This window comes from Molossus molossus, unplaced genomic scaffold (genome assembly GCF_014108415.1).
Source record: "Molossus molossus isolate mMolMol1 unplaced genomic scaffold, mMolMol1.p scaffold_m16_p_17, whole genome shotgun sequence".
Classification (NCBI taxonomy): Eukaryota; Metazoa; Chordata; class Mammalia; order Chiroptera; family Molossidae; genus Molossus; species Molossus molossus.
In genome coordinates this window covers 20,186,543-20,210,804 of record NW_023425352.1, presented here as the reverse complement: position 1 = coordinate 20,210,804, position 24,262 = coordinate 20,186,543, and the positions used below count along the sequence as shown (strand labels likewise).

Sequence of the window (24,262 nt, the reverse complement as noted above, 5' to 3'; positions counted from 1 at the left end):
ACTCCAGATGGATTAGGAAACTGAATGTAAAAGAGTAAAACTATGAAGCTAATAGAAAAAAATGATAGAGAATACCTTCATGACCTTGGAGTTGAGAAGGACTTCTTAAATCACACTGAGAAAGCACATAAAAAGTCAAATATTTTAAAAGGATTATAAAATTAAGGGTTATAAATCTATAGAAGACACCATAAGCAAAGTTTCCAGTGTTTGAAAGCAGACTAATGTCCAGACTTTACAAAGACCTCTTGCAAATCAAAAAGAAAAAAACTAAGAAAAATAGGCAAAGGCTATAAATAGTTTACAAAAGGGGGCACCAAGTGGCTTATGCATATATAAATGCTCAATTTCACTAGTAGTCAGCGAAATGCTAATTAAAATATGTGTTGATGCCATTTAATATCAACAGAAAAAATTTAAAATTGGCTAATTAGATGAGTCAGTATTTATAAAGCACGTAGAATAGAACCTGGCACTTAGTACACACTATATGGATTTATAAATAACTACCACATGCTGGCAAGATGGGAGTGGGGTGGGGGCAGAAACCCTTACACTATAGTGTAGGGCAGCAATTCTGGTGTGCAATCTAGGGTTACTCGGTGAAGTTAAGTACTCAGGCTGCCATCAGGTTACTAGACACGTTTGTGCCATTAGAAAATGGAGTTTACCATTGGGCAGATGAACTTGAAAAAGGCATAACTTCTGGGTAGTCTAGCCTTCTAGGTCCATGACTTGTCTAGAGATCAGAGCTTTTTTGGGAAGAAAAGGGGACATCTTCCTCCAGTAGGGCACATGACATGGGAAAGAGAGTAGGGACTGCTTTTCAGCCCCACTGACCTCCTGGCTGGGTGTCTCTGTGCAGGAAAGTTGCAGAACCAAATGCTATGGTCCCGTACATTCCCTATGACTTTAGCAAGCTCACTCCTAGGCATATATTTCAGAGGAATTTGCACACAGGTCTGTAAAGAACCACAGACAAGGATGATCATCACTGCATTGTTTGTGGTATTGGAGATGTGGAGGCAGCCTTGGGATCCATCACTTGGGGGATAGAAGTAAATGAAGTAAATGGGCGGATGTCCAATACAGGAGACTATGCAGCAATCAGAAGCAATGAACTGGGATTAAAATCCCAAATGCAACAGGGATAGATCATGAAAAAGAATGTTGAGTGAAAAAAGTAGAAAATAAGATTCCTAAAGTCTGATATCATTATGAACCTTGTAAAAATTCACTAATAAAAGTGCTATACATTTTCCAAAAATACATATCCAAGCACAGTAGCACGAATACCAATGAGGCTGAGGATGAGGAGTGGGAGTAGAGATGGGGATAAAAAAGAAAAATAAAATGAGAGGGGTCTTGCATGATTCATGAACCAAAGAGTTTACTTTCTCCCATTCTCTCTACCTGAAGTCTAAAGGGGAAGGAGGAGAGAGAGAGGGAGAGAGAGAGAGAGAGAGTCTTGAGAGAGGAGCCCCAGGTGCTAGGCAGATTTTCACGATGTGGTTCCAAATACATTTCCCCAGGGTATCTTAGTTCTGCACCCTGTTTTTCTCACCACTCGTGACCAAATACTTTGAAGGCAGGGCCTGTGTTTTCTCTATCTTGGTTTTCCTACCTATGTCTTGTACACAGTCACTGCTTCCTAAGGGTTGGAACTGACTCAGGTTGGGATGATTTCATGTTCCCTTGATAGCGTCGCTTGGTCACTGAGCGCAGAGGGTGGCTGCCGGCCCTTCCCACCTCCAGTACCGTCTGATCCCCTTTGCCAGCTCCCTGGTCTCCTCCATCGTCCTCTTTCTCGGTGGCCTCCTGCCATTCGCTCTCTCCTTCCTCTCTGGTGTTCCTAACTTCTGCGCAGGCCTTGGGACACCCCTAGCTTCTCGGAGGCACCGCCCCCTTGTTTCCTTGGTCCCGCCCTATCACGACGGGCACCTTTCTCGGAGGAACCAGCCCGGCTGCGGGCTCCTCCCTTCGAACGTCCGCGGACCAGAGGGCGTGGTGGTTGCCAGGCGACGGAGGACGCGCCGAGCGCCTGCTGGCGGCCCCCAGAGGGAAATAGAAATAACGAGGCGCGGTTTTAGACGCCGGGGGCAGTGCTCAGCCTTCCTCAGACTCCGGCCCAGTTTCTGCCACCTCCACAGCAGCCTCTGAGGCCACCCCCAGAGAGCGTCAGGATGGCGGAGGTCAGGAGTCAGCGCCCCTCTTTCTGTCGCCTCTCGCTCGGCCCCTCCCCATGTTCCTCTCCTGTCGACTTATTCTCTGTCATACCCACTGATTCTAATATCTTCCCTATTAACATCCTAACCTACCTTCAGCCTCACCTCACCCCTCTGTCCCGGTTGGCTCTGGCCCCATTACCCCCCGTCCCCTCTTCAATTGGGTGGATACCCCCCCCCCCCCACTATTAAATTGGTGCTGTGCTGAGCTTGGTAGGAAATTCATGACAGGCACCCATTCCTACATTTTGAGCCATCAGAGAGATACACATAGACATATTGATTTCTCACTGACTGATGGAACCCACAAGAAGGTTTTGTAGATATCTGCTGTAACCCTATTCACTGATCCTTGGACACTTGTCACACCATGATTCCCTATCAACTGATCACCTGCTGTGACACATCTTCATTAAGGTCTTCAGCCCGTCACCACTGACCTGTGTTATCATTAGCCACTGCGTTATGATCTTGTAGCCTTTATTTACTCCCTCATATTGTAGTACAACCCATCTCCAGCCTCGCTGATGAGGGGGTCATTTCTGCAACCCTTTAAACATCCCTGTGTGTCCATTAGCACCCTGGTTTATAACTTTGACAGTGTCAGGTCCCTGTCATCACTTGCCAGTCGTAGTCCCCACCCACGAAGGCCCATTCAACATCCTTCATGGCCCCATCAGAACTCATCCCCCTTTCATCCATTACATGGTCAGTCCCATTTAGGATCAGAATTTGTGGGGCTCAATGAAAAGTGAAAATTCAGAGCCACTTGTTAAAAATTATTAAGAATTTCAGGATGAGGCAGCAGAGTAGTAAACTGACTGGGGGTGGGGCCTGTCTGAGCAAGGGGCCCTCTGCCACTGCATAGGTCACACACCCATGAGGCCAGCCCTGGTCCAGCCCTGGTCCCCACCATCATACCCCCACCCATATTCCAGTTGGTTCTCTTGTCTCCTCCCCACCATTCACATCCATCTCCCCCATATCTAGTGTCCCTTTCTAAACTCCATTTTCTGTGGTCAACAGCTCCCTCTCCTTATCATACCTTCCCTTTCATAGCCTCTATCTTCCTCACTGCCTGGGCTCTGTCACTCTCTGTCTCTCTCACATTTGTACTGCCGGGGCCACATTACTTATCCCCATCTCCCACACTTACTCATATCTCTCTTCTTCCCATCTCCTCCTCCGGTTCCTTCTAATTCTCACTTTCCCCCTTATTTGCTTTTGAATATTTCCTCCTTTTCTCCCCCACTAGTCATCTTGGTTTATTTCATTCTTCTTCATTTTCTGTATATTAGCCCCAGATACCAATACTATGAAATATTTATTTCCCAGCCTCCCTTCCCTTTCATTATCCCTCCTTATTTCTTCCTTCTATTTTTCTTTTCAATTGATCTCAGCCAACTTTTTTCTCACCTCTGCTTTCATAAGCCTTGATTTCCACTCTGGCCTCATTTTATACTGCAGCTCTCTTTCCCTGTTCCTTCTCCCCACTAACTGGTATTCCCAGTACCCAGAACAGTGCCTGGCAGAGAGTAAACACTCAATAGATAGATAATGACTAGATAGATATTGAATTCCTCCCTGATTAGTTCATGTTGAAACCATGCTTCCAAAATAGATAGCTTTATGTGCCGTAACAGTGTTGATATCAACTAGTTGTTGGTCACAACTAAGAGATAATTTTTGCTTTGCTTTTAATAGTAGATTTTTAAACAGCAATATGAGCGAATCTCTTTTGTTCATAAAAGTTTCCTTAAAACTTTTTTTCTTCGATATTTTTCCACTTTTGTGCTAAATGCCAGGTGTACAGGGAAAACTTGGTCTGCCAACAAATCATTAGGCTGGTGATCAAGTGTTGACATTAATACCATTTACAGGGATGGAACGGAGAACATTGCCGTGATATATTTTTGTGTGTGCTCATGCTTAGCATCAACAAGGGGAAAGCACAGAGCAACAACAGCTCCATATTTCCTTAATATGCTTTTTCCTCCTTTGTGGAATTGCTGTATTGTGATCTTTGCAATAATCTGCTTTTAGTCAGGAAGAAAACTTCTGTTGAACTTAACATTAGTAAGAACATGGTTACGTGACATGTTATAGATATGCTTGTGACTCGACATCTGTTTTAAGATGTGGGCTCTGTTTTGCCTGCATGTCATCTTTAGAAATGGAATCAATAGGACAAATGTTTTTGGAAACCAAAAATATCTAGACTTTCTCCATGTTGGGCAAGACAGGTTTATCAAAGCAGAAGGCAAACTAGACTGCTTGCCCAAAATCTTTAGGGTAAACTTGAATTTTACTTTATTATTGGAATTAAAGAAGGTCTCAGCTGATTTCTTTGATTTAGCAGTAGAGCTTTGATGCCGAAGCCCTTCTTCCTTCCTATACTTTAGCTAACTTGAGCTTCTTACCCGGTCTCCAGTTTTGGGCACTTGCTTGGCCCTGAACCTTTGCTCATGCTTTGCCATCTGCCAGGAATGCCCTTTGTCTTCATATCCACCTGTGAAGATTCCACTCTCCCTTCTGGGCCTGCTCAAATGCCATTTTCTTTATGAAATTTGCTTTAATTTGTGCTGCTGGAAGCAATTCTGTCCTTGTAGAATTTTGAATCTGTTTTATGGCAGGCATCAAATTCTACACTTCCATTATGGGAAAACATACCCCATCAACTATTAATGTATAAATTTCCTGTGGGAGGGTTTTTAATTCTTTATCTTGGTATCTCCTATAGGCTCCATCATTCCAACTTACATTAGCAGATGTTCAATAAATATTTGCTGAATAAATGAATAAATATATTAACCCTATCCATTTTTAAATTTTATTCTGTATCTAACAAGAAGTAGGTATATTAGTTTGCTAGGGAAGCCATAACCTAGTTCTGCAAACTGGATGGCTTATCACAACAGACAATTATTGTCTTACAGTTCTGGAGGCTAGAAATCTGAGATCAAGGTGTTGGCAGGGCCGTGTTCCTTCTAGACTCAGTAAAATCATTCCTTGCCTCTTCCTAGCATCTCCTGGTACCAGCAATCCTGAGCTTTCCTTAGCTTTGTAGCTGTGTTAGTCTAGTCTCTGCTTCCATCTTCACATGGCATTTCCCTGTGTGTATATGTGTCCTAGTCCAGCCCCCACTGCTTTTTATTGAGATATAATTGACATGTAACCGTATTAATTTTAGGTTTACAATATAATGATTTGATATATGTATTACTGCAATGTGATTACCACCATACGTTTGGTTGACCTCTATCACCACACAAAATTATAATTTCTCCCCCCCTTTAAAAGGACACCCATAGTATAGGGCACACCCCACTCCAATATGTGACCTACTCCAGTATGACCTCAACTTAACTAATTAGATATGCAATGACTCTGTTTCCAAATAAGGTCACATTAATAAGCACTGGGGGTTAGAGCTTCAACATGACTTTGTGGGGGACACCATTCAACCCATACACTAGGAAAATAAGAATTCTCATATAACTAACTTCTGGGTTCTCATCTAAGTCATAGCCAGACTTGCTTGAACTACATTGTCTGGGCTTATAGTTTTAAATAACTTGTTGTCCAGCTAATCATGGAAAACAAATGTGGAAAAGGCCCATGAATATTGCACAAGGGTATTTCAATATACTTGTAGAGATGACCTAGCCTAAGTTTTTAAGGGATAAACATGAGAGAATCTCTTTTAGGAGACTACCCTATATTTCCGATGGGTTTCACTGTGAGTATGTGTAATTTCATGGTATTTGTACCAAAATCTCCCTATGTCTGACCTTAATGCGCTGTGGATTCCCTCTGTAATCCTGGGGGCAGTAAAAAATAGGATGAAATAAAAGGAGATCAGGGTTTGAATGATCGTAATAGCTATCAAAATTTATTGAGCACCTACTGTTTGCCAGACACTTGGCTAAGTGATGAACATGAATTATTCCATTTAATCTAATCCATAACAACACTATGTGGTAGGAAATATTATATATTATATATATGTAGCACTATAAATATTTATATATAGTGTGTGTGTGTGTGTATATATATTATATATGTAGGGATGAACATCATACAATTGTTCCCTTCCCTACATATAGTCTTAAATGTTCTGATTGTTAGTGGCGTTTACTTTGCTCTTTGAAGGTCTTTTATTCATGGATGTCAACAGTAGGTCCTGAATAGTCATGGTGTAAATATTGTGATGCTCATTCCCATCCCCGCTCTTCCGTACAGGATAAAGGTGAAAAAATAGTGCTGGAAGAAACCGCATTTGAAGAAATTGAAAGGGATTTTCAGGAGGTTCTCAATGAACTTACCGGAGATAAAAGTCTGGAGAAATTTAGGATTGAATATGAGAAGCTTCATGCTGTCATGAAAAAGTCTTATGAAAATGAGAAGCGTCTGATGGCCAAGTGCAGAGAGCTAAATGCGGAGATTGTGGTTAATTCAGCAAAGGTCGCCACTGCCCTGAAGCTCTCCCAGGATGATCAGACCACCATTGCATCCTTGAAAAAGGTCAGTGATCTGGAAACAGAACCAGTGGAGAGCTGCCCCGAATGCATCCTATATCTTAAAACATCATCCTTTCGTCACATTGACAGCTCTGGGCTGGTGGGAAATGAGTTACCAAGTTAAAATTTCCATGATTTATATATTCACTAAGCCTAGGGAATAGTGTTCATTTGCAAAGAAAATAATTAGACTGGGTGAATTTTACTCTTCAGGAAATAATGTAAAACTTTACTGGCTTGGTTTCTAAGAAATAATGGGCTAGCAAAAAGAATGAGAGATAGTAAGAGCAGTATTAGGAATCTTAGTATGTCTTGTGTGATCCAAGATGAGTAGTAATTAAATATCTCATGATGATAGCTTGTTAAGGAAATTTTCATATTCCTACTTTTTTTTTTTTTTTTTACTGTTTCATGAGATATTACCTTGAGAATACCCAGATAGTAATTTTCATGATATTTTTTCTTAGCATCTCTTTGCTTCTGCTTTGATCCTCCCAGTCCCTTGCAATGGGAGAACAGAGATTCGGTCTGGCTCTGTCTTATACTTTATTTTTCCATCCTCAACTGTGTTGTATTATTTTGAAGGTAAAACATAAATGTTCCTTGTTGATTTCAGGGTGATAAAAGGTTAAGACATCTTAATTTATAATTAAAACCCTAGTGATGAGAAAAAAATTCACAAACTTTTAAGAAATTCCCTTGATATCATGCAATTAAACATCAACCAATTCAAATAAATTTACAAGACCGTGACATGTGTTTTTGGAAATTACTTTTTTTGAAGTGTTTTTTTTCTCCCTATTGTCATTTTCTTCTCTTTGCTGAAAAATCAATATAAAAAAGGCTTTAATTCAATTTATGATAAAAAAAACCCACTTTTAATTGTAAATTTTAAAAATGGAAATGGAAGTCATGAATTCATATAATCATACTTTCACTTAAATATCCTTCATTTGTTTTGCTAATAATAGTATATATGGTTGCTACAGAAAAACATGTCCCAATAACCTGACATTTTGTTTTGAATCACTGAATTGTGTGTTGCAGTTACTTAAGAGTCATCTCTCTTTATTGTAATAGCATGCATTTATTAAATTAGATTAAATACTCTCTACCACTTATTTTATTCCTTGGCAACATAAAAGTGGAATATTTTTACCTTAAGCAAATAGGTTCTTACCTGTATAAAGGACTCACATTCCACTGGATAAAATTTTGCAAGAAAATTAAGTGGCATGGTAAAACTCAAGGCTGTTGCAATATTTGCTGTGCTTTGTTCATTTACTTGAATGTCTGTAATTCACTTTTAAGTATTTCAGTTCATATTCAACCAAGCATTTCATAATAGTCAGGAAGCCAAAGCTACACGAGTCATTGTTCCCATTCCCTACTATGGGTTTTGTTCTTCCCCTATAAGCATTTGATGACAAGGCCTGGGCTTGAGTTTCTGGAAATGGGAATTACCAAGGCTATTGTGTACAATTAAGTAACAGCCAAGACCACTTTACTGTGAGTTATTATAAAGCTCACATGGCCATTAGTTCACTTGGGACCTATGGACAAAGTATGTGTTTTTATTTAGAATCTATCAGGAGCTTCAGATTTAGGGCTTGCATTCAAGATCATTCTTTATGTGATAAAGCTTATTTAAAAAATTATCTGGACTTGGAAAGCATATACACTTTCATTTTTGTAAACACATCTTAACGTTTTTATTAAAAATATCCTCTTAGTTATAGCCGCCCTTGCAATTTATGAGCTTTGTAGCCACATTCACCTACACAAGAAAAAATACCCTTTTCCATTATCCCCCTAAAAACTGGTGTTCGATATTGACTAGCTCATGTTGGACAATTCAGAAAGTCAATATAAATTTAAAGGCTAATGTGTACTATTTAATCTTCATTCCCCATAAATGGCTACTACATTGTAGTAGTTAATTATTCTGTTTACTCAGTTGCATCTGGAACCTACTTTGGCTTTTCTCTCTGATGTCCTGTGGCCCATCTAGGAAATTGAAAAGGCCTGGAAGATGGTGGACTCAGCCTATGATAAAGAACAGAAGGCGAAAGAGACGATTCTTGCCCTGAAAGAAGAGATAGTGAACCTAACCAAACTAGTTGAGCAGGGATCTGGACTGACAATGGACCAGGATAGCAAGTAGGTCATAGCCTTCTTTTTTTTTTTTTTCCTTTTTTTTTTTTTTTTTAATGAATTTTTATTTATTTTTTTGTTACAGATATTTTACCTTTTTACCCCATTGGCACCCCCCACCCTACCCCCCCTCCACCCTGTCCCCGGCTTAGTTGTCCATGTCCATTGGTCATGCATACATGCATATAAGTTCTGTGGTTTATCTCTTCCCACCCCCCCACCCCCCATCCCCTCTTCTGAGGGATGTCAGTCTGTGCCCTACTTCCATGTGTCTGGGTCTACTGTATTCCTCAGGCTGTTATGTTCATTATATTCCGTATATAAGTGAGATCATGTGGTATTTGTCTTTTTCTGCTTGGCTTCTTTCACTTAGGATAATACTTTCCAGGTCCCTCCATGTCGTCTCAAAGGATAAGAGATCTTTCTTTCTTACCGCTGCATAGTACTCCATTGTGTATATGTACCACAGCTTTTTTATCCATTCGTCTACTGGTGGACACTTGGGCTGTTTCCAGATCTTAGCTATTGTAAATAGTGCTGCTATGAACATGGGGGTACATATATTCTTCCTGATTGGTGTTTCAGGCTTCTTAGGGTATATTCCCAGCAGTGGGATCACTGGGTCAAATGGAAGTTCAATTTTTAATTTTTTGAGGTAATACCATATTGTTTTCCATAGCGGCTGCACCAGTCTGCATTCCCACCAGCAGTGTATTAGAGTCCCCTTTTCTCCACACCCTCGCCAACACTTGTTGTTTGATGATTTGTCGATGGCGGCCATTCTGACAGGTGTGAGGTGATATCTCATTGTTGTTTTAATTTGCATCTCTCTGATGATTAGTGATGTTGAGCATTTCTTCATATGTCTCTTGGCCATTTGTATGTCCTGTTTGGAGAGGTGTCTATTCAGCTCCTCTGCCCATTTTTTAATTGGGTTCTTTGTCTTCCTTTTGTGGAGTTGTATGAGCACTCTATATATATTGGAAATTAACCCCTTATCTGATACATCATTGGCAATGATGTTCTCCCGTACAGTGGGTTGCCTTTCCATTTTGATGATTGTTTCTTTTGCTGTGCAGAAGCTTTTTAGTTTGATGTAGTCCCATGTGTTCATTTTCTCCTTTATTTCTGTTGCCTTAGGTGATGTATCAGTGAAAATTCTGCTCCGTATGATGTCCGAAATTTTGTTGCCTACATTTTCTTCTAGAATGTTTATGGATTCACGGGTCACATTTAAGTCTTTTATCCATTTTGAGTTTATTTTTGTGTATGGTGTAAGTTGATGGTCTAGTTTCATTTTTTTGCATGTAGCTGTCCAATTTTCCCAACACCATTTATTAAAGAGGCTGTCTTTACTCCACTGTATGCTCTTGCCACCTTTGTCAAATATTAATTGAGCGTATTGCCTTGGGTCCATTTCTGGGTTTTCAGTTCTGTTCCACTGGTCTATATGCCTGTTCTTGTGCCAGTACCAGGCTGTTTTGGTTATAGTCGCTTTGTAGTATAACCTGATATCTGGTATTGTGATCCCACCTACTTTGTTCTTCTTTTTCAAGATTGCTGTGGCTATTCGGGGTCTTTTTTGGTTCCATATGAACTTTTGAAGTATTTGTTCTAGTTCTATGAAATATGTCGTTGGTATTTTGATGGGGATTGCATTGAATCTATAGATTGCTTTGGGTAGTATGGACATTTTAATGATGTTAATTCTTCCAATCCATGAACAGGGTATGTGTTTCCACTTTTTTATATCTTCCTCTATTTCTTTTTTCAATGACCTGTAGTTTTCTGCAAATAGGTCCTTTACTTCTTTGGTTAAGTTTATTCCTAGGTATCGTAATTTTTTTGGCGCAATGGTAAATGGGATTGTTTTTTCAGTTTCTCTTTCTGTGAGTTCATCATTGATGTACAAGAATGCCGTTGATTTCTTGACGTTAATTTTGTATCCTGCTACTTTGCCAAATTCATTTATTAAGTCTAATAGATTTTTGATGGAGTCTTTAGGGTTTTCTATGTACAATATCATGTCATCTGCAAATAATGACAGTTTCACTTCCTCCTTTCCAATTTGGATCCCTTTTATTTTTTCTTCATGTCTGATTGCTGTGGCTAAGACTTCCAGTACAATGTTAAATAAGAGTGGTGAAAGTGGACATCCCTGTCTTGTTCCTGTTCTTAATGGAAATGTTTTTAGTTTCTGTCCATTGAGTATGATGTTGGTGTAGGTCTTTCATATATGGCCTTTATTATGTCAAGATATGATCCCTCTATTCCTACATTGCTGAGCGTTTTTATCAGAAATGGATGCTGGATTTTGTCGAATGCTTTTTCAGCATCTATTGATATGATCATGTGGTTTTTATTCTTCATTTTGTTGATGTGGTGTATCACGTTTATTGATTTGCGAATATTGTACCAGCCTTGCATCCCTGGAATGAATCCCACTTGGTCATGATGAATAATTTTTTTGATGTATTTCTGGATCCGATTGGCTAATATTTTGTTCAGGATTTTGGTGTCTATGTTCATCAGGGATATTGGCCTGTAGTTTTCTTTCTTCGTAGTGTCTTTTTCTGGTTTTGGAATTAGAATTATGCTGGCCTCATAGAACGTGTTTGGAAGTCTTCCTTCTTCTTGAATTTTTTGAAATAGTTTGAGGAGAATGGGTGTTAGTTCTTTTTGAATGTTCGGTAAAACTCCCCCGTGAAACCATCTGGGCCTGGGCTTTTGTTTGCTGGGAGAGTCTTGATTACCTCTTCAATTTCCTTAGTTGTTATTGGTCTGTTCAAGTTTTCTATCTCTTCCGGGAATAGTTTTGGGAGACTGTGTGTTTCTAGAAATTTGTCCATTTCGCTGAGATTGTCGAATTTGTTGCCATATAGTTGTTCATAGTAGTTGTTAACGATCTTTTGTATTTCTATGGTGTTGGTTGTTACTTCTCCTCTTTCATTTCTGATTTTGTGTATTTGGGTTCTCTCTCTTTGTTTCTTGGTGAGTCTAGCTAAGGGTCCATCAATCTTGTTTATCTTTTCGAAAAACCAGCTCTTTGTTTCATTGATCCTTTGAATTGTTTTTTTGGTCTCTATGTCATTTATTTCTGCTCTGATCTTTACTATTTCCTTCCTTCTACTTGCTCTGGGGTTTCTTTTTGTTTGCTTTCTAAATCTTTAAGTTGTGAGGTTAGACAGTCAATTAGAAATTTTTCTTGTTTTTTGAGGTAGGCCTGTAGTGCTATGAACTTCCCTCTCAGAACTGCTTTCGCTGCATCCCATAGATTTTGTGTTGTTGTGTGTTCATTTTCATTGGTTTCCAGGAAGTTTTTAATTTCTTCCTTGATCTCCTCGGTGACCCATTCATTGTTTAATAACATGCTATTTAGCCTCCATGTGTTGAAATGTCTTTGCATGTTCTTGTTGCAATTAATTTCTAGTTTCATGCCATTGTGATCTGAGAAGATGCTTGATATGATTTCAATCTTCTTGAACTTGTAGAGATTTAGTTTGTGTCCTATCATGTGGTCTATTTTTGAGAATGTCCCATGTGCACTTGAGAAGAATGTGTATTCTGTAGTTTTGGGGTGTAATTCTCTGTAGATATCTATTAAATCCATTTGGTCTAGTGCTTCATTTAGAGTCTCTGTTTCCTTGCTAATTTTTTGCCTAGAGGATCTATCCAGTGCTGTCAACGGGGTGTTGAAGTCCCCTGCTATGATTGTATTGTTGTGGATTTCTCCTTGGAAGTCCTCCAGAAGATTTTTAATATATTTTGGTGCTCCTATATTGGGTGCATATATGTTTATCAAGGTTATATCTTCCTGTTGGATAGATCCTTTCAATATTATGTAGTGGCCATCTTTGTCTCTAGTTATGGTCTTCATTTTGAAATCTATTTTATCAGATATGAGAATTGCTACCCCAGCTTTTTTTTGCTTGGAAAATTTTTTTCCATCCCTTCACTTTCAACCTATGTGAGTCTTTTGTTGAGAGGTGGGTCTCTTGTAAACAACATATAGATGGGTCATGCTTTCTTATCCAATCAGCTACTCTGTGTCTCTTTATGGGAGCATTCAATCCATTAACGTTTAAGGTGATTATTGATATGTATTTATTTATTGCCATTTTTGTTTAGTGTGGTTCTATTTTTCTTCCCATTTCTACTGCTAATTACAGCAGTCCTTTTAACATTTCTTGCAGTGCTGGTTTGGTGCTAATGTATTCCCTTAGCCTTTTTTTGTCTGGGAAGCTCTTTATTTGATCTTCTATTTTGAATGATAGCCTTGCTGGGTAGAGTAGTCTTGGATTCAGATTCTTGTTTTTCATGACTTTGATTACTTCATGCCATTCTCTTCTGGCCTGTAGTGTTTCTTGTGAGAAGTCAGCTGAGAGCCTTATGGGGTTCCCTTTGTAGGTAACCTGTTGCTTATCTCTTGCTGCTTTTAGGATTCTCTCTTTGTCTTTAATTTGTGGCATTTTAATTACTATGTGTCTTGGTGTGGGCCGGTTTGGGTTCTTCTTACTTGGGACTCTGTGCTTCTTGAACTTGAATGCCTTCTTCCTTCACCAAATTAGGGAAGTTTTCTCTCACTATTTTTTTGAATATATTCTCTATCCCTTGCTCCTTTTCTTCTTCTTCGGGGACTCCTATGATGCGAATATTATTACGTTTCCAGTTGTCCCATAGTTCTCTTAAGCTGTCTTCCTGTTTTTTAATAGTATTTTCCTTTTGTTTTTCTGATTGGTTGATTTTTTCTACCCTGTCTTCTAATTCACTGATCCGGTCCTCAGCTTCCCCTACTCTGCTTTTTAAACCTTCCAATGTGTTTTTCATTTCTGATATGTCATTTTTTATCTCTTCTTGTTGGTTTTTAATTTCCAATTGGCTTATTTTCAGTGTCTCTATGTCCTTACTTATGCTGTTCAGCTTCCTCAAGATCATGGCTCTGAATTCTAGCTCTGTTAACATGCCTAATTGCTCCACATTGATCTCATCTTTGGTGGAGGTGTCTTGCTCTTTCATTTGGCTTCTGTTTCTGTGTTTCACCATTTTGGCTATCACTGTGGGCTTTGGAGCCTGTCAAGTTCTCCCTGTGGGTGTTGGTGTTCTGCTGTTTGTGGCTCCCTCTCCTGTGTTTAGATGAGCGAGGGAGGACCCACGTTGAACACCACTGTCAAATGTTACTTTCCTGGTTAAAGTTGCCAGCCCAGGAAACGTACTATTATCCTCTAGCTTTTTGCCTGGAGGCTAGCAGTCTAGGTTAATTGATGAGTTTTGGGTTGTCAGTTGATTGAAAAACTCCCTCTGGTGCTCAGCCAAGGGGCTTTCACGAGGGTGGGGCAGATGCTGGTTGTTAGTGAGCCTCAATTAGCACTTCAATGGCCCACAGGGTGGGGTTGGATCTCCGAGGGAGGGGCTGCTGCCTCTCCTCAGAGCCCTGGGAAGGAGCGATGTGGCCACCGTCCTGAGTGGCTGCACTCAGCCAAAGCTCTGAGCGCCCTCTAAACCCCGAGTGTCCCGACTCAGTTCCAGTCCAGTCCGCCCTCCCTCTGCCGGAGCCCAAGGTGAGTGGCTGTGGCTGTTTCAGCCTCTGTCCCGGCTGCGCTGTGGGGCCGCCTGGGAGTGTGACCCGAGGGCGCTGCTCCCAGCTGCGGCCGCTGCCGAGCTGCCGCGGGCTCCCAGCCCCCGTCTCGCGCCTTCGCAAGCCTACCGGGATCGAGTCGGTGTCCCTCGTTGTATGGTCCTCGCAAGCTGCTTTTCTGTTGGTTTTTCCCGACGATTTGTCTGTGTAATAGTTGTAATTCCAGTTTGGTTCTGGGAGACGGTCTGTGTAGCTCCCTTCACTCCGCCGCCATTTTTTCCCCACCGGTCATAGCCTTCTTGATGTATGTGGGACTTACCTCTGCAGAGGACTCCGTCAGCAGTCCAGGGGTTTGCCAGTGTCACCTTGAATGTGATATGACTCTCTTTCTTCATTGATTTCATGGAAATTGTTTTTTGTCTATTGCTATTTTTTTTTCTTTTTAAAACTCCCTTTCTCCATACTGAAGAACTCCTGATCTATGGTTATATTAAACTTTTGGGTCTATAAGAATCAGTACTACAGTTTCAAAATGAGTAAAGATTTTAGGTTTATTTTTTCAAATGTGTGTGGAATGGAACTGGTTGCCTTAAAAAAAAAAAATCCTCACCTGAGGACATTTTTCATTGATTTTAGAGAGAGAGAAAGGGTGAGAGAGAGAGAGAAACATTGATGTATGAGAAAAACATCAATCAGTTGCCTCCTGTAAGTGCTCTGACCAGAAATTGAACCCACAACCTTCTTGATGCATGGGACGACACTCAACCAACTGAGCCACTCAACCCAGCAGAACTGGCTGCCTTTTTGCCCAGATTTCCAGCTCCTCCCATACACTGCACCCCCCTCCCCCGAGATTAGTAGCATAACCATCCTTCCAACTTTTTAGGTTCTTGGCCAGAAAACAGAGTTGCTCTTCATGCCTGTCATTTCATCCCTTAAAACTTCATCTTGTTGATTCAGTTTTCACTTTTGTCTTTTCCTCCTCTCTATCGCCAGTGCTACTGCCTTGGATTGAAACTCCCATCCTCTGCTGAACTTGGCATAGACTCCTAACTGGTCTTCCTGCCTTCAAGGAGACATCTCCCCTCTTTACCATCCTCCACATACCAGATTCATGATGCTGAAACATGACCTGCATGCTTCCATCTCCAGCATAAACACCTTCGATAGCTCCCCATCCCCAAAGTCTTGAACATGCCTTTCGGGGCTCTTCATAGATCTGCCCCAGTCAAGCTACCTAGGCTCATGTCCAGCAACACTGTGCTTATTCACGCCTCCATGCCTTTAAACTTGTTTTCTATGCCGGGAATGTGTTTTCCCCTCTTCTCCACATAGTAAACAACTATGTGTCCTTCAAGACCCATCTCAAAAACGGTCTTAACTTCATTGCCATCAGCATCTCTGTTTTAACTTCCTCCCCAAACCCAAATTCAATGACCAAGCAGAAGAGTCACTGTGTTCTCTGTTTTTAGAAGACCCATCATCTACCTCGAGTATGGCACTGACTAAGTTGTATCGAAATTATTTGTTGATGTGCTTCTGTACCTATTAGGCTGTGAAAACCCTGAAGAAAGACACCTTTATCTTCCCTCCAGGAGTCTAGCACTGTGCATGTCATGCAGAACCTTGTGTTAATTGGGCATGAACACATGCGTCCTTTGGCATCTTTAGGCAAATCTAACTGCTTTCTAGGGTTCTTATGCATTCTAGATGCACTTATCCAATGTTAATAGAGGATAGTACTAAGTGTAGGTATTGGGGGAGCGAATAGAAAACCAAACAGAATATGTGGTGTCCACCATAATGGGTTCTCTTTTCTTATTAAAGAAGTCAAGCACAATCAGAGCAACTACATTTTTCATTGACTTTAGAGAGAGCAATGTGAGGGAACTGATTCAGTTAGGAGGCATTGTAATTAGAATTGGCACACAGTTGAGGAGTAAAACTGAAGAAACTGTCCAGCCCAGAATTTTATCTTCAATAGTGCTCTCAGGTGTAGTTTCTCTTTATAATAACCTTGGGATTTGAGATTTTGTTTCTGGAGAAGAGTTTCAATGTGGTTTTAAAGGCTCCTTTATGTTATATCAAAACTGTTGGTAAATAAACATAATCAAATTATTGTGTTTCAATCAGTCCTTTGATGGCTGTCAGCTGCAAGAGCCTCTGCTTTCTCAGCTTTAAAGTAGCTGCCTTGCTTTAGTCTAATTCTGCTGCACAAGTGATATCAGACATAGTTTTTCTACTTTCAAAATGCTAATTCTGCAGAAAGTCATGACAGATTATATATAATGGTATTTGAAATGCAAAAGTAACTGGTTTGCAATTCAAATAAACAAATAGCATCACACTCTCTGAAAACTAGCATCATGAATGATTTTCCAAATTTTGTTGTTGGAAATACTTGATATGGGTTGTATTTCTTTGGGAGAAACTGTACTCTGTGGGTGAATGGATAGAAAAATGGCAATGTGTATTATTTGCTTATGTTTATGCTTCACTTTAGACTTTATAGCTATGATCATAGCCCTCCAGTGGATATGTTAAATAAATAGTTTACTAAATTTACATCTCCTTAGGGTTAATTATAAGAGCGGACAATAGCGATTATAGTCTTATTGTAACAAATTCAAAATAATACAGAGATGTGGAAACTAAGAAGTAAAGATCACCCTTTCAACTCTTCCACCCTAAATTCCACTTTTCAGAGCTAAGTTACCAGTTTGTGTCAATTTTTTTGGCCTTCCATAAAAATTCCTATCACACACACACACACACACACACACACACTGTAATTTCTTAAATATAAGAAAAGGGATTATATTGTGCATGTTATTATTGGCTCTTCTTTTTCAGTTAACAACTTACATATAGCTCCCATGTCAGGGCATAAAGATATTTCCCTTTTATACCTGAGTAGTGTTCATTCTTGATCTGGAGTCTTTCCCATGAAAACGAGCTCAGAGGATGATAAGAAGGCTTCATGAGCAGATGACTATTTAGTCTGACTCCTGTGTTCTTTTTCAGTATCCGCGATTTACTGAAGTTCAAAGAAGAAGTGACAAAGGAGCGAGACCAGCTCTTGTCAGAAGTGGTGAAGTTACGAGAGTCCTTGGCTCAGACCACTGAACAGCAGCAGGAAACAGAGCGAAGCAGAGACGAGGCAGAGCACACCGTCAGTCAGGTCGGCTCGGCCGAGGGGGGCACAATGAGGGAAGGTTACCTTCCAGAAGGACATTTCGTCCTTCCCCAGTCTCTCTCTCTCAAATTTCTCTCCTCTGCCCAAAAGGAAGCATCCACTGTTCTGCTTGTTTCTCTGGTTTGTTCTTGCAAGAGCAGTTCTACTAGAGACATTCTTCTCAACATTCTCTGTCTGAGAAGTCACTAAGGCTGGGCACTGCTTACAATTCTGGCCCAAGAAGATGTCCCCTGTGAAGGCCAGGGTGCCTTGCATCTGGGGATGGTAGAAGTAGATCCCTTCACCCTTTTCCATGATAAGGCAGCCATCTAGCTGGACCTTCCTGGACACTTTTATATTAAGCCAGAAGTTGAATTGATAATATACAAATCCCATCTCAAGGAGAAAACCATGAGACTCCTTTGAGCATGAGGTAAGAGAAGGACTTTCATAGAATTTGGACATCATGATAAAATTATAGTGCTTTCTGTAGCAACATCCAGTATTTATGTAAAAAATGATTTCATATTTAGGGTAGTTGGCTACATTTTTTTTTTTAGTTTCCATTGATGGAGAATTGGATGAATTCCTTCCATGTTCAACTTCTTTAGATTCTGAGCTTCCATATTTAATTGGATTTTATCCTTTCTTTGTGTATTCATTTCCACCCTCAGGATGGACATTTTAGTGTCAAGGCTCTGAAAAATAAAACAGAATATTTTTGAAGAGTTTTTGCATTGGGGTTCAAAGACGACTTGTCCTACAGGGGAAATGCTACTACCAAGCGACTGCCCTGAAAATGAAGGGTCTGAGAGAGGGAGAAGCTCTGCTGGTTGACACCTGACCTGGGGAGGGTTCCTCTCTTTCCTCCCTGTCCTTCCTGCACCCATAGTTCCAACAAGAAATCCAGCAACGTCAGAATGAAGCTATGAGGGAGACTCGGAAGAAGGAAAAACTAGAGAAAGAGCTCAAGCAGATTCAGTCTGACATGGACACCAGGCAGACGGAAATCAAGGCCCTACAGCAGTATGTGCAGAAGAGCAAGGAAGAGCTTCAGAGGCTGGAGCAGCAGCTGAAGGAACAGAAGGTGTGTGGGGTGCGGGCTGTACTGGGGGTCCTTGCGAAAATAAGAACAGTACCTTTGTTCATGGTCTGTGGGGGCATTTTGTATTTTCTTTGGAAAGCAGCAAACTCCCTTCACTGTAGATGTTGGTAACAAGATACTTAGCACTTTGAATAGCTCTTCTAGGTAGAAATGCACCCTGCTCCCCCACTCCACCCCCAGCTCCAACAGGTTAATTTCTTTTTAACCATTAATTTTTAAAATATATATTTTTATTGATTTTTTTTTTTTTTTTTTTTTTTTGTAGGGAGAAAGAAGGGAGAGGGAGAGAAACATTGATGTGAGAAAGAATCATTGATCAGTTGCCTCCTGTTCACACCCCAACCAGGAACTGAACTTACAACCTGGGTATGTGCTCTGACTGGGAATCGAACCAGCAACATTTCAGTGCATGGGACGACGCTCAACCAACTGAGCCACACCACCCAGGGTTACCTTTTATTAATGTATAACACACATATAAGTCACAAGTGTACAGCTTGATGAATTTTCTCCACTCGGTCACCTATACTCAGCCCAAGAAACAGTATCCTAGGTACCCCCTTGTGCCCCCTCCCAGTCACGTTCTCCCCCAGAAGTCTCCTCTATTCTGAATTGTAAGCAGAGATTAGTTTCGCCTGTTTTTGTACTTTACAGAAATGAAATCATACAGGATGTACTTTTTTATGTCTATTTTCCTTTGCTCCATATTCTGTCAGTGAGATTCATTCATGTTGTTGCCACACAGTTGTAGAACTGCACTGTCCAATATGGTAGCTATTAAAATTTGTTATTTAAAATGAAATGAAATGAAAAATTCAGTTCCTGGGGTTTCACTAGCACCATTTCAAGTGCTAAATAGCCAGATGTGACTAGTAGATACTGTATTGGATAGTACAGATAGAGAATATTTACATCATGGCAGAAAGGCCTGTTGGACAGAGCTCACAGTGTATTCACTGTCATAGCTGTATAGTATTCCACTGTGTGAATATAACATGATTTATTATTAACAGGTTTATTTTTAAGTTTCAAGTTTAGGGAACCATACTCAGTCTTTATGCACTTTAAATAAGATACTTTTTTTTTTAAAAAACATTTTCCCTGTAATAGTGGTTTAAGGTAACTTGGTAATAATTCTAGTCTGTCATTTCTCATTTCTTGAAGAAGCAATTCATGTAATTGAAAAAAAGTCATTTCTTGAAAATATTTTCTCTGAGGAAGTTTTCAAAGTATTGCCAAGCCATATAGCATTTTTTCTATTTAAAAAATAGATATTAGAACACATTTATTTGTCAGTTGCTTTATTTATTTTATATAGAGCCAGAAATAAAATAGATAATATACAATGTATAGTATCCTTGAGAAAAAATGAGACTTCTTTGAGCATGAAATCGAAGAGAATTGTGGACATCATGATAAAACTATAGTGCTTTGTCTAGCAATATCCAGGACTCATGTAAAACAATTTTATTTTTAGCATTGCTAGCGATATTTTATTTAGAACCTATTGATGGGGAATTAGATGGATTCTTTTCATGTTTAACTCTTGCTTACATGAAAGTTATACTGACCTTTGAACTCCACGGGTTTGAAATGCACGGGTCTACTTAGATGTTTTTTGATAAATACACAGTTGGCCCTCCTTATCTGCTGGTTTTGCATACACAGATTCAACAAGCCATGGATCAAAACTAGTATTTTTGATTCACAGTTAGAAATCTGCAGTTGGGAATCCACAGTTGCATTGCTGGACGCCATTTTATTTTATTATTATCATTATTTAATCCTCACCCAAGGGTATTTTTTCCATTGCTTTCCAGATAGAGGAAGGGAGGGAGAGAGTGAGAAACATTGGTGTTAGAGAGACACATCGATTGGTTGCCTCCCACATGACCCCTATCAGGACCAGGGATCGAACCTGTAACCCAGGTAGGTGCCCTTGGCCAAGAATCAAACCCATGACCTTTTGGCCCATAGGCAGACACTCTTAATTGCTGAGCCAAACCGGTTAGGGCTCGGCATCATTTTATATAAGGGATTTGAGCATTTGTGGATATAGGTATCCTAGGGTGTCCTGAAACCAATCCCCTGTGAATACTGGTGGACGACTGTAGTTAAGTTTGGCGGGGAGGTCAAAATTTATGCATGGATTTTTGACTGTGTGGGGAGGGTGCCCCTAACCCTCTACTTATTCAAGGGTCAGCTATATATGCGTCTGTCTTCTCTCTTTTTTTTTTCTTCAGCCCATTTGATATCCTCCCCATTTTCTCCCAATAGAAATGGCCCCCTAAAAGCTATTCCTGTTTTTATAAAACCTACAGTCAAGGTATGTAGGAGGCAAAGCCCGCTGGCACTGAAGTAAGGCAGATATAAATCATTCCATTGCTGTTCCGTGGTTTTGACTTAAGTTGGATTAAAGGGGAATTGTCTCCGTGTTGATGTTAGTGAATGGTTCTGTTCTGGAAAAGCTACATCTTCACTTCTGAAGATATAGCTTCTGAGCCTCACAGCAGATGAAACTCGTTTGAATCTCTAGCTCATTTACAATGATTATAGTAATTGTTGCATATGCAAAGCCTGCCAAATGGCAAACAGGTATTAAAATATTTATCCACCACCTGTGAACAAGACTTCCCAAGGCTCTCAGAAAAGAAAAAAAAAGATCCTCTCTGTGTTATTCATTATAAGGTGTCATTTTCCTCAGCCATTTAACATTCATCATATTTGAGTGCGTTAGTGCTTTCCCTGGGGATAAAGAACCACTTCTACAAAGATAAAAAAAAAAAGTGGGGCTACTGTGATTGTCTCAGGAAGTTTGCGGGGCTTCCTCTGTGGATACACAGATACTGTAATCTGATTAAAAAGCATTAACCAGCTCATTCTGCCTCTTTCAGATATTGAATGAGAGAGCTGCAAAGGAACTGGAGCAGTTTCAGATGAGAAACAGTAAACTTCAGCAAGAGAACGAGCAGCACAGTTTGGTTTGCGAGCAGCTATCCCAGGAAAACCAGCAGAAGGCACTGGAGCTCAAAGTAAGCATCAAGTGACATATCTGTTGCCTAGCGCTCCCTCCCTCATTCCCTGTTGGTATAGGTTTGCTGTGGTGGGTCGGAGCCCTGCGTTCTATAACCGGAATTAGCCTTGATACATCAGACAGGCGCAAGCCGACTGTGATTGCTTTATGCCTGGAAGCAGACAGTGTGATAACTTCCATTCTTACTTATAAAATTACAAACCTGATTATTGATCATATGATTATGCAAATGCTTTCCACAGCCAGCTCAGTTGTTCATCTCTGTAACGTAGCCTTGCAAGTCACCAGTTGCCCAGAGCTAGAAACCATTTACTCGAGTGAATAGTAAAGAAGTCAGATTGCATTTTATAACTTGTGTAGAGAAGGTGGAATGGGTGGGGTTGGGGATGGACTAGTTCTGTTGGGTATTTACTTCTAGGATTTTCACTCTGTCCACTGCAAATTTTAAGACAGGCCTCCTATTCTTCTTCCTCTTCTCCTTGAAGAATACTTGCAAGTTAAGCTTGGACAACATTTTAATACTTGGGTATATATGTTATGTCTACATGCTTAACAGAGCAGCTGTATGTTTATCACTAATTCTGAAAAATTTGTAAACCCTACTCTGATTATGTTAGAATACTGGGTATAAAATGAGTGACCAATGAAGAATAATACTTAGATTTGAGTAATGAATCATACAACTTTTGCATCACAGGCCCTTTTGAAAATCTACCAAAAGTGTGTGCACATACACCTAATAAAAGCATGTGCACACACACCTAATAAGAGTGTGTGCACATGTGTGCACACACATGCACACACACTTATTGCACATCTTGTATCTTGTTTTGCATGCAGTCTCAGAGGTCTCCAGTATTTTTCTGAAGTCTAATCATGGGGTCTGGATGAATAATTATTGAATTAGGACATCTGGTTGTTATAATTGAAAGGGGCTTTAAGTCAGTTAATTTGGACCCTGTAGGACCTGAAGCTGAGGAACATTTACAGCAGTCCAGAATGGTTTGACTCAAAACCAAAAGAGAGTGCTGTAAGTTGAAGCAGAAATGAAATGACTTCTTAAGGCAAAATAATATATTAGCCCCTAAGGTGAAATGAAAATAAAAGTAGTTATGCAATTAACTCTCTTTTGGTAATCTGAATGGGGCACCTTGAAAGATGACAGATTTTTATCAGACCTTGAACTGATGGGATTCTGCTTCTGCCAATGATCTAAGGATAATATGTCCAGCTAAGTTCAGTCTCTTGTCAAGAGCTGGGGATAATTGCTAACTTTCATTTGCAGAAGAGTCACCGGTTGTTTTCCCAGTAATTTCTAAGAATGACAAAATTTAGAAAAATGAATTTAATTTTAATTTTAAAATATTCATAAAACTTGAAGTCCATAGACAAAAATCTGGTGCTTTCCTTTGCTAGAATTATTGTTTTGGTACCTTTTGGCATTATGTAGACTTACCTATTGATGTTGCCCTGTCCACCTGTCTGTGTATACACCCATAGGCTAACATTCTCTGAGGAAGGAGGACCCATCCTCTCGAGTATGTAATTGTACTACAGTGGCCACGTGGGCACAAACGCATGTTTGAATACTATGGCATGTTAATAACCTTCTGAGTGAGCTCACTTGTGAGTCTGTGAAAACTGCTAATCGAATGTAGCGTCTGTACACAAAACTCACACATTTATGATACACACAGCTTGGCATTCTTATCTTGTTTGATGCCACACTCACTGGTGCCTTGAGACGTCAGGTTTAATCAGTCTTTTCATTATTTTTAGCTCATGTAGTCACATATTTTATTCAGAGAACAGAGTTTTTCAATTTCCCTCAAAACCAAACAGTGTGCGTTTTGATATAATCCTATAGAACAACTTCACCCTGACATAGGAAGAATTTTCTTTTATTGGTTCTGAGTTTACCATCATCCAATTATCGACCCTTTATTTACTGAGTGTCCCTGTTAATTCTCTCTCACTAATTACAGGCCAAAGAGGAAGAAGTTCATCAGATGCGCATCGACATTGGGAAGCTCAACAAAATCAGAGAGCAAATCCATAAGAAACTGCACCAGATTGAAGATCAAAAGGCAGAAGTGGAACAGCACAAGGACACTCTAAAAAACCAGATTATGGGATTAGAGAGAGGTAAACCAACACTCATTCTGTGCTTTCTAAAACTTTGTTTATAAAGATTTCATTGGTGACTGGTTATCACTTGGCAACCCAGGGCTCCGCGTGTACACACACAAACCGTGCCAAATGAAATCAGTAAAACAACGCTCAAACTGGTGGGTGGGCAATATGGAGGGGACATCATTTTGAATACTTAAAAATAAATCCTTCAACAGACTATGTTGGCACACTGTAAATCCAGCCCAAAGTATCACTCAGTATTTGTCAGTGGAGTAAGTAACATCTATACTGGTAGGTGTGGGTTCTACATGGCCTTTAGCATTAGTGCCTTCTCCCACAGA

General features: G+C 40.1%; 1 protein-coding gene across 1 annotated transcript in view; it reads left to right on the top strand.

Annotated features, from left to right (window-relative positions):
- Nucleotides 1-2,117: 2,117 nt before the first annotated feature.
- Nucleotides 2,118-24,262, top strand: part of CFAP58 (cilia and flagella associated protein 58) — a 100,262-nt gene continuing 78,117 nt past the window's right edge. The window contains exons 1-7 of the mRNA XM_036265929.1: nucleotides 2,118-2,192; nucleotides 6,468-6,749; nucleotides 8,757-8,905; nucleotides 17,499-17,655; nucleotides 18,542-18,736; nucleotides 21,649-21,786; nucleotides 23,774-23,933. Coding sequence (XP_036121822.1) covers nucleotides 2,184-2,192; nucleotides 6,468-6,749; nucleotides 8,757-8,905; nucleotides 17,499-17,655; nucleotides 18,542-18,736; nucleotides 21,649-21,786; nucleotides 23,774-23,933 — 1,090 coding nt within the window. The 5' untranslated portion in view covers nucleotides 2,118-2,183. The remainder of the gene's footprint in view (nucleotides 2,193-6,467; nucleotides 6,750-8,756; nucleotides 8,906-17,498; nucleotides 17,656-18,541; nucleotides 18,737-21,648; nucleotides 21,787-23,773; nucleotides 23,934-24,262) is intronic.